The 14,667-nt window shown below is 37.7% G+C and overlaps 1 protein-coding gene across 1 annotated transcript in view; it reads left to right on the forward strand.

The window, feature by feature from the left end:
* Positions 1–6,328, forward strand: part of LOC140146813 (probable phospholipid-transporting ATPase IIB) — a 77,259-nt gene extending 70,931 nt beyond the window's left edge. Inside the window, 1 exon segment of the mRNA XM_072168692.1 lies at positions 5,549–6,328. Within this exon segment, the coding sequence (XP_072024793.1) occupies positions 5,549–5,685 (137 nt within the window). The 3' untranslated portion in view covers positions 5,686–6,328.
* The last annotated feature ends 8,339 nt before the right edge of the window (positions 6,329–14,667 follow it).

A 14,667-nucleotide genomic window follows, 5' to 3' on the forward strand; every position in this document is an offset into this window, starting at 1 on the left:
TATTCCATTTGAAATTCACACTCCTGTGGTAGATTAAGCTAACGTCTTACACAGAGGGAGTAGGTGTTTCAAATAGAATAGACAATTGGGTACCTTTAAATACTCCAGTTGTGGAGGATATAGGTAAAGCCAATATACATGTACAGGGGGAAGGGTATTGGTAAAAAAAAATTGGAATCAATTCTGTTTAAAAAATCTGTGGAACTTGAAGACTTTTCTTAAATATTTTTGAAGTTAATGAAGAAAAAGGCCCTTTGCCTTATTTTTTTCTTCAGATTTATACCCTTGTCCCTGTGTGCATGCAAACCTTACCAGTTCCCAAAATTGGCAGTACGATCAGTAATTATTTATAATTTCTTTATTCGGATTGATATTTCCACGGATATTGACCGTAAAGAATTGTTAGTGTTGAAATTTGACTTTTTAACCTTCTAAAATAGTAGAATTTCATGGTATTTTGTTGACATGGAAATTTTGGTATTGTGTAAAAAGACTTCCACAGAGGGAGTATGTTCAAGTAGGCTAAGTCAATTTGTCATAATCCTAACCATAATGCTAATCTTAAGATAGTAATCATAATTCCAACCCTTAAAGGGACCATTGAAAGAAAAACATATTTGATATCAAAATAAAGCTAATAACATATAGAATCCATTTCTAAAATGATAAACGCAATTTTCCTTTATTTTACCCCCAAATCAGCAAATAAAGACAAAGCGCCCAATGTCGCGTCGTTCCGCCCAATTCAAATGTGCAGAGACACGTGGCAACCCCTGTGACGTCAAAGTGGTTATCCTTTCCGCTGCATGGCAACGCTGCATAGTCCAGACTTGGTCCCAGTGTGACTTGGTCCTAAACCAACGCATGAACGTGCACAGCAATGAACTTTTCTGTGACTTTTAGGCCTAACAAGTATATTAAAAAGGATATTATAGTATAAATTACAACGCTACAATGACTTCTATGATAGGCCTATATATAAATTCTAGCTAGGCCTACAAAATTGGCAACAACGGGGAAACATAAGTAAGTTTTAGTTTTAGGCCTAGGCCTTCAGTGCTAGCTGCTCGGCGTTTGCAAGAGAGTATCATTTGTTTTGACTGAGGTATTCTGATATAGCAACTCTTTACTTATATTTCCTCTGAAATATCTGGTGAGGATAAGAAAGAGAAGGCACTGATGTTTCGGGTTAGCCCATGACATGCGACTTAATTTCTTCAGGCCTAATTAGCCTACCTCCCGGGCGTGCGGCCTAGGTTAACCGCCAGGCCTAAAACACAAGCCGATCCTGACTCCGAAGTTTAGAAGCTTAATTGCGAGTGATTAAAGTGTGTTTGCTTGTTTCTAAACGGTCGCTCCGTGCAGAGACACACTTATGGGACCAGGTTCAAAACAAAAGTCAGGCTCGGGAGAGCGAGTTGGCGCGGTTGTTTCCTCGCCTTACACCACTCAAGGTCCCGGGTTCAACTTCAAGCCCGGCGCGGCGCGCGGCCAAAAGACTTGCGAACTTGGTTTATCTCGATCCCGCAGGTTTTCTCCGGGATCTCCAGTTTCTCAAAAATCGGTGATTAGTTGCTTGGTTTAGGGGAAGGTGGGGCATAACGGACCCCCGGGGCAAAACGGACCCAACGGAAAAATAGACCTTGGCAATACTGCCGTCTATGCAAATTATATTGAGGAACACAAGTATGGCCACGCAGATTTACAACAAAAATTTGATCTGAAACAATCTACTGACATCCGAGCAAGATCGAGTCAAAAAATTACAACCTGTCTGACGTAAGATATGTAGATGTTTAATGCGCGGAAATTTTACTTCATTAATATCGGATTCCCAAATAATTGTGTATATTGTAAACACTAAGGTACTAGCTTTTAGCTGTATGAACTGCATGGCCTATATGCTACAATGTATTATGCATGCAACCTATTCCTAAAAAATCAGGTATGGGGCAAAACGGAACCCCTAGTGTGGGGCATAACGGAACAGGGTTCCGTTTTGCCCCGGGCGTTTTGCCCCACAGATGGGTTCCGTTTTGCCCCAATTGGACATAATACGTATTCACTGAAGGAAATGTAGGCGTTATCTAGGGGCCTACTCGAGCATGGTAAACACTTCGCTGAAACATAGGCATATTAAACTAGGCCTACAGATAGAATTCATGATTAAAAGTTAACTTACTCCACAGAGATGGATAGGCCTACTTAATATTTCGTTCTAATCAAATATTGGTCATACATATTATAGGCCTACTAGGTCTATAAGAAGTTAACCACTCACTCCACAGAGATGGTAGGCCCACTTAATATTGTAACTGAATATGGGCCTACATATAACTAGGCCTAGGCCTACCGATGGAACTACTGATATAAGTTTACACCCAGGGTGCCGTTTTGCCCCATATCGGGGCAAAACGGATTTATTTTTTTGAAAATATTTCTTCATTTTTATAAAAAATTGTAAGATTCAAGTTATATTGGTTAATGGTATAAAGGTAAATACAAACTTCAACTGAACATATACTTTTTACAGTCATATTACTTATGGTGACGTCACAGAGCATCCTCGAAGTTAAGTGTTCCGTTATGCCCCACCTTCCCCTATATCAAAAACTTCCTTCACCCAATGAAATTTGGGGAGCTGAAAAGATAATTGGTGGATGTTACAATCCAAGTGCGGCTAGATTTGCGACATCTTTGGCAGCATCCAGCCTAGATGATGCAATCTGATTGTGATAAGTACCATGGCAGCGAAATTACAGTGCTTTGAACCCTCCGAGATCTGGGAAAAGGCGTTATTATATAAAAGCCGAAATTTATTTTTATTTATTTTTAAAAGCCTATGAAAAATGAGAAACAAATTTGAAGATAAGGCCGTATAAAATTAATGTTTTGGTTCTCGTCCAGAGGATTTTCATGAATTGATGAGGGAGGGAGGTGTTTTGGTTTTTTTTCCAATGTAAAATTAGCATTGTCAGTAGTTTTCGGTCTTCTCCAACAGTGCTCGAGGAAACGATGAGGCCCTTTTTTCTTTTCTTTTTTCAAATGTGAGATTCTGAGGATAAACCCCTAGAGTACCACAAAAAGACTTGGAAGTGATGCTTGTTCTCTAATAAACTTATTTATATGTATGAAGATTTCATAAATCATTCCAAAGTCTAAAAAATTGAAAAATCTAAAAAAAATATTTAAAAAATCTGACAAATCCCAGAAATTGAGGAGGGAGGGGACGAGAACCAAAATATTAATTTTACACGGCCTAAAGAACCACGAGAGGAACATATAAAGGCCACTCCAAACAATCATATGAACAATATTTACTGTCAGTCTTTAGTTTGCGTTTTCGGAAATGCTTATAGGCCTAATCCAATCGCAACTCCCACTGATACTTGAAAGTGCAAAGTGTCCGGGGTTTTATCAAAGGTAGGCCTACAGTTAACTTACAAAGCTTATGTTGATTGGGTAAATCTTGTAAAATACAGCGCGCCTGGCTGGATATTTCGTTTTTAGAAATGACTGACATCAATTTCGCATAGCATAGGCCTACCCCGGTCCTAACCATCCATGGATTAAAATAAGTGTAGGTCTATAATATTTCCCATTTGATGTTTGTAGCATAATTTTATAGGCTTTTTGAAGGCCTATGTATGTTTGTAGGCGCTCCTCGTAATTTATTTCAAGAACAGCTTGCATGTCACGTTCTTTCTTCATATGCCGTTCAGCTACTGCCCCAGTGCCAACGGCTCAAATAATATTGGCAAGCCTCCCGTATAACACATGGTATATGGGAATAAATTTGCAAAATAAAAGGGCCTAGGCCTACTTTGCATTGTTTGGGTATGAAAATAAGCACTTTTGAAAGTTGATTTATGGAAGAAAAGGCTTTTTTTTTATACCAATGTCAGGTTTTGGGAAAACTAATCATCTCTTGAATATTTTTTAAGGTAGGTCCTATACGGAAAAAATACATGGGCCTATAATAATAATACCCATTCCCCTCAACATCGTCACTATATCATAGGCCTATAGGCCTACTCATAATTAGTTTTATGGTTTTATATATACCATGTAGGGCCTACATAAAGTCATCGGAATCACCGCGGAATCATCACTGATCATATCTTGGTCATGTTGACCGGGGGTTGAATTTATGAATAAGTAAAATAGGAAGCTGCCTGCTTGATGATGATAAAAAAAACCCAATTGATCGTCCCCGCCCGCTTCCTTTCGCATGGCATTGCCGCTGATGGAGTCTGAAATGTTTAATGCTATTTTCTTTATTATAAGGGAAAACTTTTTTTTTTTAAATGTTTCAAAAGTTAATAATATTGTCAATTGTTTAGATTTGCTTCTGTCCAATAAGCATTTCAATTTAGAGGCTTTGTTTTAATCATCCTCTCAGAGAACCATCAAATAACAAGAGCCTCGATCCTATCATCCTCCTCTACAATTTACACAACTAGTAATAATGTCCGGGAATAATACATCTAGGCATAATTAATGATCCATTTGCATTGTAAAAAATAATAATAGGCCTAAATGATAAATAAAAAGGCCCTCCACTTCCTCTTTTTGATAAAATGTGGACAATCAACTGAAATTTTGTTTTTACTTTACCTTTAAATAATTATAAGTGGTTGTATTATCATGATTATTGCATCTGATATTTAGATCGCGATCGCTGTTGTCAAATTATCCGGCAAAATGTCAACGTAACACAAAGCAGCGTAACCACAATGACGTCATCAGGAAAGCGCCCAATTTTCTACTTTTGATAAATGACGCGCGATGTCGCGTCGGAAGGGCGTAAATCGAGTACGTTGTTTTCATTGTATTTTTATTTCTAAAATAGTTAGTTCTTCAATTGTTTTAGATATTGATTCTATATTTTATGGGCTTTATTTTGATACCAAATCATATTTTCTTTCAATGGTCCCTTTAAGCCTGTACATAATCATGCACTATAGGTAAAATATCCAATCGTAAGAGCACGTAGCTTCTCCGTATTGCTGCGTCAGCATACTCTTTTTGGAAAAACAAGTCAACGCAAGCGGAACCTTGACCTTGCCTTAGCGATAACAGTATTTGAAAACTGTGATTGGTCACTTCTCAAAAGCTGTGCTTGATCCGTAGCGTGTGGACTTTGCATTGTACGCGCGATGCAAATATCTGTGCATACCTAAGTTGACTCCCATGATATTTTATAGTATGTGATATGCTTAGCTGCACACTGTACATACTTAACCACAAAGAAGATGATGCCAGAAACCTAAGCCATATGGACTATTCCAGTTGAAATCCATACACCCCCTATGGAAAATATGACCTTAATCTTTCACTCAGGGAGTGTGAATTTCAAATGGGGTTACCTGAATGGGTGACATCCATTTGAAATCGACGCCCCCTTGTGTGGGAAATTAAGGTCATGTTTTCCATGTGTAGATGCTTTCCAGGTGTAGGGGCTTCAACTGAATAGCCCAATCTAAAATCTTGCTCTTTTTGGAGGATGTCTTTACTGACCTTCTTATCATGTTCCATTTATCCACAGATCGTGATTTCATCACCACCTGGCCATTCTGGTGGAAAGTCATCGTCATCACTCTGGTCAGCTGCGTACCGCTCTACGTCCTCAAATATCTACGCAGGAAATTCAGCCCGCCGAGTTACTCCAAGCTCGCAGAATAAGGGAAACCGACTTTTATAACTTTGTAGCCCTTTTAAAACTATAATATATACTTTCTGTAGTTTTCTATCCTTTGTAATCTGTGATAATGAGGGAATGTGTAAGGAGATTAAAGCACTTGAGGGATTCATTATCGTAATAATACTTGGAAAATTGCTGTTTTCCTACAGACAATGAAATTGGTTGATTATTCCCCAAATAGGTATAAGTCAGAACATGTGTAAATTTTACAAATAATGTAATAAATGCCAAAAACTTAATTAATGAAATTGATTAAATGTTTTTGTATATTATAGCTTTCATAGACCTTTTTATATCACCTCATGCACTATTCCAAAAAGTCACTTCCATTGGCAGCATTCCGATGTCCATGTTTGATTTTGTTACTGTTGCGCAGCCAAAACATTGGGCTATTCCATTCCATCATCCTCAATGGAAAGGGGTGTAGATTTCAAATGAAGACACCCTTTCATGTAACCCCATTTAAAATCCATAGAATATTAAAGTCATGTGTTTCATAGGGGGTGTATGAATTTGAACTGGAACAGCCCATTGTTAAGCTTGCGCATCTATGGAGGAAATTCAGCCTGTCTTTGTAACTCACAAAATAAGACCTTAAAAAGAAAATTGTTTGATGGGGTAACATAAAAAAAAAATAAAAGTGGGCCTAATTTTAGGGTCGGTCGGGTTACATTAATCAAACAATTTTTTTTAGGCCTAAGGGAAGAAGACCATGATCACTTTATACCCATTTAATAATCTATATTTCACCTCGTGCACTATTCCAAAAAGTAAATTCTGTTGGCAACATTCCAGAGTCCAATTTTGAATGTTTGTGATACTGTTGTACTTCTGAAGCATTGTCAAACTCATTTTCATTTCTTTCTTTCTTTTTTTTTGGGGGGGGGCACAGTGAATTTCAGGGTTGGGGGAAATATATGTCAGAATGGGGGTATTCTTTCCTAAAATAGGGGAATATTTTCAATGATTTTTGGATAAGAATAGTGTGACAGGGGTTGCAAAGCCCATGTTTAAGGTGTTGCTACTGTACAGTTACAAAATCCCATTTCGAGGATTGAATCATAGGCCTTCAAAGGATTGATTGGTCAAACCTAAATGTTTGTGTTGCTGTACATTGTTTAACGGATTTATTGTGAAGGTCATTTCTGTAAGAGTTCCCCGTCATGGTGAATACGTTACATCTGAGTTACTGATTCACCCTTGGTTTGCACACCTGTTTGCAACCCATTGAGTTTGCAATGTGATCATTTTTGATCGTGGATCAGAACACAGTTAGTGTGAACCAGTTGACTTGACAATGGTCAATATTGTCGCCACGCTATGACGGCGAATACTGTAACAGCCTACATGTATATGTTTGCAGTATTAAATTTTCCTGATGGAAAGAAACATGCACTATGGTATTCCAGTTGAAATCCACACACCCCCTTTGGAAGACATGACCTTAATCTCCCACACAGGGAGTGTGAATTCAAGCGGAGACACCTGATGGGTGATTCCGTTCTCCACCCCCTGTGTGGGAGATTTAGGCCATGTCTTCCATAGGAGGGGTATGGATTTTAACTGGAATACCCATTTTGCAGCATGAAATGTATGCGAATTGGTTATTTGCAGTGATGTAGCATCACAGGGGCACGTGCCCCCCCCCCCCCAATCGGTTTGAAAATTTCGAAAATCCCACAGGAAAATTGCCGAAAAATGACTTGTGCCCCTTACATTCAAATGTTTTCTGACAACCTTTCACAAACATTTTCAAAAACATTGTGTTTGCTGGCAAGTGCTTAGTTTAGTTAGTTACTGTGACTAGGTTTTCATTTTACCGTATTTGTTCCATTAATGGCCCAGGGCACTTAAAGTAATTTTGGGTGGGAGCTTATTTTTTTATATTGTTTACATATAATTGCATATGTAAAATTTGGCCCAAAATATGGATTTTATGTGCACATGTAGGTGGTTCCGTGGTTGATGCAGATGTAGTTGGACCCTGCACATAATGATGGCGGATCCATCCTTCGGTGGGCGCTTATAGGGGCATGGGTGGTTAATGGAACAAATACAGTAAAATGTTTTGCCCTTTTTTCAGACACAAACTGGGCACATCCTGCATCTGGTCAATTTTTGCAATAAATTACCCAAGAATTATTGGTTATACAACTCAGACTAATGACATCACAACTTGAGAGAAATGAAGAAAAATTAAAAATGTAATCAAGAAAAATAATCAGAGAAATTATAACCAAGATTGTGATGCCTTCCCTGACTATCATGTGCCCTATCGTGTTTATGGTTTGACCGGATGTCATATCATGAGGGTTCTGATTAAGAGCTAGGTTTATTTGAGTAGAGTATATCTCAGAAACATTACCAAGTTGTCTAGATATTCCTGTAAAGCTTATATACAAAAATACAGTGAATGTGCCGGTAATATAAAGGAGTACCTTTACAGTATTAAGTTTATTGCCTTTTCTGTTGTACGCTAAACTTCAACTTGCCTTTTAGGGATTTTGTGTCAAGTCCAATGATATTAGACTTATTAGAGCTATAAGCCTTTTTTGAAATATGGTGGGCACAAAAGGAGAAGGCATACTTTGAAGTGAGTAATCTTTTGTATGCTTCTTAGCTGACAAAAGATTACTCACTTCAAAGTACGCCCTCTCCTTTTGTGCCCTCCATATTTCAAAAAGGCTTATTGTTATGTCATGCCTTCTGCAAACTTTTTCAAGCGTGTGCTTGTTGCATTCTGCATGTAATGCGTTGTGCCAAGAAGGCCGGTTAGAGATGCCAGTTATTGTTTGACTCTATTGTAGGTTTTTGTAGGTGAGGTGAGGTGAGGGCTATTTCAGTTAAAATCCATACACCCCCTATGGAAGACATGACCTTAATTTACCACACAGGGAGTGTGAATTTCAAATGGGGTTACCAGAATGGGTGACTCCATTTGAAACATACACCCTCTGTATGCAAAATTAAGGTCATGTCTTCCATAGGGGGTGTATTGATTTCAACTGGAATAGCCCATTGCAGGAGGTACATTTTTTTGGTCCTTAACATGACAAACCAATATGGTTTATAGATTCACACAGTTTTATGGGCTATGCCGAGTCCTGGATCACTTTGATCAAATCACAACTCATTGGACATCAACGTTTGTTTGTTTGTTTGTTTATAAGAATAAAAGCAAGCTGCAGCTTTGCTTCATATTTTTAAGTAAATTTCCTATTTGCTCAGAGTTCCGGGTACACAATGGTGATCATCAGGCACGTAGAAGAGACAAAGATGCTGCCCCTTCAACATGCTTGATGACATATGGGTCAACTGTCATGTCATCATGATCGTTGGTCCGCCAATCAGCATGATGCTTATAAATCACATTTGCATGCACACTCGTATACACTGATGTGTGGCAAACACTACAAGATTCTTATTGTGGCTTCCTGCACAGGTACACCGTCGCCAATGTACCTGACCTGACACAAAGTACCTACATAGTACCAATGCTTCTATACACAGGACCACCAGAAGTGATACTGCACTGGTACCACACTGGTACTGCACAGTATACCAGCCAGGTACCTTGGTGACAGTGTACCTGTGCAGGCAACCCCAATAGGAATCTTGTAGCTCTGAACACTACGCCAAGGTACCTGACTGATACACACAAAGTACCTACATAGTACCAATACTTCTATACACAGGACCACCAGCAGTGGTACTGCACTGGTACTCCCCTGGTACTGCACAGTACCAGCCAGGTACCTTGGAGACAGTGTACCTGTGCAGGCAAACCCAATAGGAATCTTGTAACTCTGAACACTATAGAAATTTACTCTAAACTTGTTTATTTATACATCTTGTAGATATTTTTCTTGTGTAATTTATGTTTAGATATAAACTGTTGTAAATAATATTACTTCACAATATGACATTCTATATTATAGTCCTTTTTAGGGCAAAAAAGGACCATTTCAAGATTATTCTTTTGCTATTTTGCATACTGTTAAAGTGGAAATTTATGTGCATGTAATTTTTTGCGGTTTGCCAATTCTGAACTGTTTAACTGGTTTTTAAATAGGCAATTCTATAAAGCTTCCATACATTGACCTTTACACAAAAAGAATATATTTGTGCGTTGTTATTTTCGTGGTAGCTGCTTGGAATGTGATAGGCGCGAAAATAAATGCAGCGCAAAAATTTCCACATTTACAGTAACTTGATATTGATGTTGACCAAGCATACATTGTGTGTAGAATATATGAAGAGTTCAGATGCAAAATAGGCTATTCCATTTGAAATCCATATACCCCCTATGGATGATATGACCGTAATACCTTACACAGGGGTTGTAGATTTCAAATGGAGTCACCCATACAGGTAACCCCATTTGAAATTCACACTTCCTGTGTGACTTTAATGCACAGGGGTCAATCTAAGGTCAACACAGGCATACAAATTTTAAACTTGCTCAAATATTGTTAGAATCCCTGATATTAAAGTATTCCTCATCTCAAGGATTTAGAAAAAGTATAGTTTGACTATCTGCGTCATACTGTTCTTGAGCTAAAACAGTTGGTTTGAGTTAGTCCTGGGTCGGTGCAAAGTAGGCAGCATGAGCTGGTCTTGCCGTTTCCTTGTCCAAATTATATTTATGTGCTTATTATGATATTTTGGGTTGTTCCATTTAAAATCCACACTACCCCTGTGGAAGATGTTGGAAATATTTTCTACAGGGGAAGTATGAATTTCAAATGGAATGAACACATTAGGCAGCTCCATTTGAATTTCATACACCCTCTGAGAAAGATTCAACCTGAATCTTCAATAGAGGGAATGTGTGTTTCAAATAGAGTTGGCTAATGTGTTAATTCCATTTGAAATTCATACGCCCCCTGTGGAAGATATTTCCTGAATCTTCCACAGGGGTAGTGTGAATTTTAAATGGAACAGCCCATTGCTACGTTTTGCCACTTAATCAATATTTAACCATGTATACAATGATTTTAATGTGACATATTTAAATATGTGTATATATTTTGCATTAATTAAGAGAACAAATGTTGATGTAGATTATTTATCCAGCAGGTGAAAGTATTTAAACTGGAATAAAATGTATCCGTAAAATAAAATTTACAGCAATTTGTAGGTCATCTGAAGGAAGACCTTATAACAGATCGATTCTTGTGTCTGTGTCCATCATTGTATCTGTCAAACAGTAGTAGTATTCACCTTTTGTACCATTTTGCCATATGCAAGGTGAGCCTCGGCATATGGCAGCATACATGAATGCAGGGGGTGAATCTTTAGGTTTTATCCAGATTTCCTGATTTTTTTGTGGCCAAAATTTACACAATTTTATTGATTTCAGCCTGTTTTTAGGGTATTTTAGCCCAATTTTACACTGTTTTTCAGGATTTTCTATTCCTTCCTGGATACTTCACAAGCTTTAAATCACACCCCTGATGAATGGGAATTGAACCAGTCATATAACATTGTGTATAGTTACGTAATTCTTCCTTTCATGTCTATTGCCAGTTCTAGGCTCTCCTTGCATATGGCGGAACCGTGTGATGGGCGAATAAAGGTTCTGTATACTATTATTGATTGACTTCAAACAAAGGATTCAAACTAGTTTACCATACCATAATGCCATCTTTTCAAGAAATAGTTGAGATCAGAACTAGATTTTACTAGACTAGAATTCCCGCTATAGACAAATCCAATTTCACACATTCCTGCACCTCAATGCAGCCATAACTGGTTCCTCGCTGGGTCTATCCCACCTGAAATGTGAAATGATGCAGCCTTGCTGGGAATTTTAAACTGCATTCCTTCACCCATGTTACATGTCAACAAAGAAGAAAAATTAAAGTTTACAACACAAAACAATATGACATCAATTTTTAAGCAGCTTTAATTCACCCAATTGGGCAGTCACAACACCAGTTGAGTACAGAGGGGAACCAGTAATTGCAGAATGAATTCTAAACATTACTTGGCTTCTAAGATTCATTGAAAGGTCCAAAATCGATGTGGCCCAGTTGGACCCCATAATCTACTAATTTAAAAACTTTGGGGTCCTAAAGAAAGTTTTGGGGTCTGAACGCATTAATTATGACATGATTGTCAAGTATTGGTCTAAAATTATGGGTCCAGGTGACCCCATTCGCTACTTGCAGTTCGCCATTATGCACTATGTGGGAGAGCCTCGAACTGGCAGCATACATGAATGGGAATTGAACTAGTCATAACGTTCTGTGTAAGGTTACATAATTCTTCCTTTCATGTATGCTGCCAGTTCGAGGCTCTCCCCGCACATAGTGCATAATGGCGGAACCGTGCAAGTAGCGAATACCAATCTTCAAAATGTGAAAAAAGTTAGATTGGGTCCTTCACAATTTTATTGTGCAAAAAGACCCCAAAACTCAGCAGCGGGTACTCTGGATGGGATCAGGGTGATTGTTTGATATTTTCTGTGGAATAAACTGTTGTGTACATTGGAGTTGGATAACTGTCTCCTCTAAACACATGTGTGAGGCTTTTGGTTGATATTTGGTGTCATAAATAATGGTAGTTCAAATCCAATTACAACCAAATTTGGGTTTATTTTTCAGAATAAAAGGATTTAGCCTGCAAATTGTTGTCACTTGCCTCCATGAGTCTTGACCTTGATCGCATTTATGTTACACATCAATAGATTATTGTTGTATTTGAATACACAGAAAATTATTTTGTGGCAAACTCAAAAACAATGCAAATTGTATTGTATAATTGTATATTATTTATGTATGTATGGTGCAATGAAGCTGTGTTCTATATTGTATATAATTTAGGATTGTTAGTACTGTTAACAACTAGCTGTATTTATGTAAAATGGAATACCATATTTCTAATGTATGTATATATCATTTTAAAAGGGCTACTCCAGTTGAAATTCATATACCCCCTATGGAGGACATGACCTTAATCTTCCACACAGGGAGTGTGAATTTCAAATGGGGTTACCTGAATGGTGACTCCATTTGAAATCTACACCCCTGTGTGGGAGATTTAAGGTCATGCCTTCCATAGGGGGTGTATGGATTTCAACTAGAATAAAACCCAATTTAGATTTGAGTCCTATAAGGTCGTGTTCACACTATGCCTGTTTTGCCCTGGGTCCCGGGTACAACCCGGGTTAGACCCGGGTTGGTTATAAGTGTGAACAGGAAAAAACCTCAAAAAAATCGACCCGGGTCAATTTTTTTCAACCTAGGAAAGAGTAGGTTAAAACCCGGGTCAAACCCGGGTATGACTCGGGTCAATTGTAGTGTGAACTTTGACCCACATTACTAGAAGAAAACGCAACCATTTATTTTAATATCACCCCATTTCTATTGTGTCTGTCTGCACTGGGAAAAGAATGATTCAGTTCTTTGGCAATAAAATCAATAAACATCTATTCCGAGATAAGAAAGTTATTTTCATGCAAACAAATTACTAGCATTATCGAATCAAGTTTTGTGAGTTTTTAACCCAAAACAGAAGCAACTAGATAAATTACATAAGGTGGAATTAGAAAATAAAATTTTAAAATTAGCATAGTTAGGCGGGAGCGGTTATATATACCGGTAATAGTCAATGACAGAATATGTATCGCCTGCATCATCAGTAGGCTTTGGTAAAATAATCAACCCGGGTCAATTTTCTTCATGAGAGTGGCTATAGTGTGAACAGAGATTTTTTGAACCCGGGACCCGGGTACAACCCGGATTAACTCGGGTCCCGGGTAAATAATTCATATGTGAACATGACCTAAGTGTAACTTATTTTGAGCGCATCTTTTTCGGTGCCCATTAATGGCCTACAACAAATTTTTACAGACGTAGGCCAAGCCAGCAACCCTAGTCAATGTGGCAACATCCCAGATTGGGCCGGCTATGCAATTTACCTGTTACTTAGTACAAAATAATTCAAAAATAGTCCTTACACAGGAGACGATGCTCGGACCCCACAGGATTTAAAACAAGTTTTGTATTTATGTTCAAATAATAATTGCAATATCAGAATTTGTGACATGATCTGGTCCATGGAGGCCAAAGGTGGCAAATTTGAATTTGAAATAAGGAACAAAAAATATTGTTGTGTTGCCCTCAAGTGGGAAAATGGGAAATTTGGGTCGGATGGTCGGATTTCGTTTTTTTTTCTTTTTTTAAACTTTCAGATTTTAAAAATCCCCTCAAATATTAAATAATGCTTCTTCAATTAGGGAACATTTGTCAATTTTGACTTCTGGATACCTGTTAGACATCAATTAAAGACTAGTATTTAAATAAAATATTATTGAACAATGTTTTTGAACAAATCTGTAAAAATCATCATTCAAAAAAAATATGCGACCCTGATTTTTCAGGATTTAGGGTCGGACGGTTGAAGGCAACACAACAATTTTTTTTTTGGCTAATGGCAAAATTTTGGAGTAAAGAAAAAAAAATGCATTAGAAAATAGACATCACAAAATTTCAGAACCATAGAACTAAGTATGCTAGACCTTTTAGTGTTGATACATATGATAGTGTTGATACATATGATAGTGTTTTCAGTATACGCTGGCGAAGTTAGGTAATAATTGGATTAACTACCATAGCAATAGGTCAAAACAATTTTTGAATATACCGCGCTGCACTGATACGTTCACGCGGTACCTCTGCATTGAACCATATCATGCTAATCACTTGCACCTGTAAGATTAGTATCTTTGAAAAGACCAGTATTGTATTCAATCTATGATTGCAGACATACACAGGTGATTAGTTCAACTTGTTTGTAGTGTAGCACGCTATGTTCAAAATTGTTTTGACCTATTGCTATGGTAATTAATCTGATTAATTACGTAACTTCGCCAGCGTATATGATAGCCTAATGTATGTCAAAGTCACATGATGTAATTCTGTTGCAAGTAAAATTGCATTGCATGTGAATTTCCCCAT

The sequence above is a fragment of the Amphiura filiformis genome, chromosome 2 (genome assembly GCF_039555335.1).
Source record: "Amphiura filiformis chromosome 2, Afil_fr2py, whole genome shotgun sequence".
In the NCBI taxonomy this organism is placed as follows: domain Eukaryota; kingdom Metazoa; phylum Echinodermata; class Ophiuroidea; order Amphilepidida; family Amphiuridae; genus Amphiura; species Amphiura filiformis.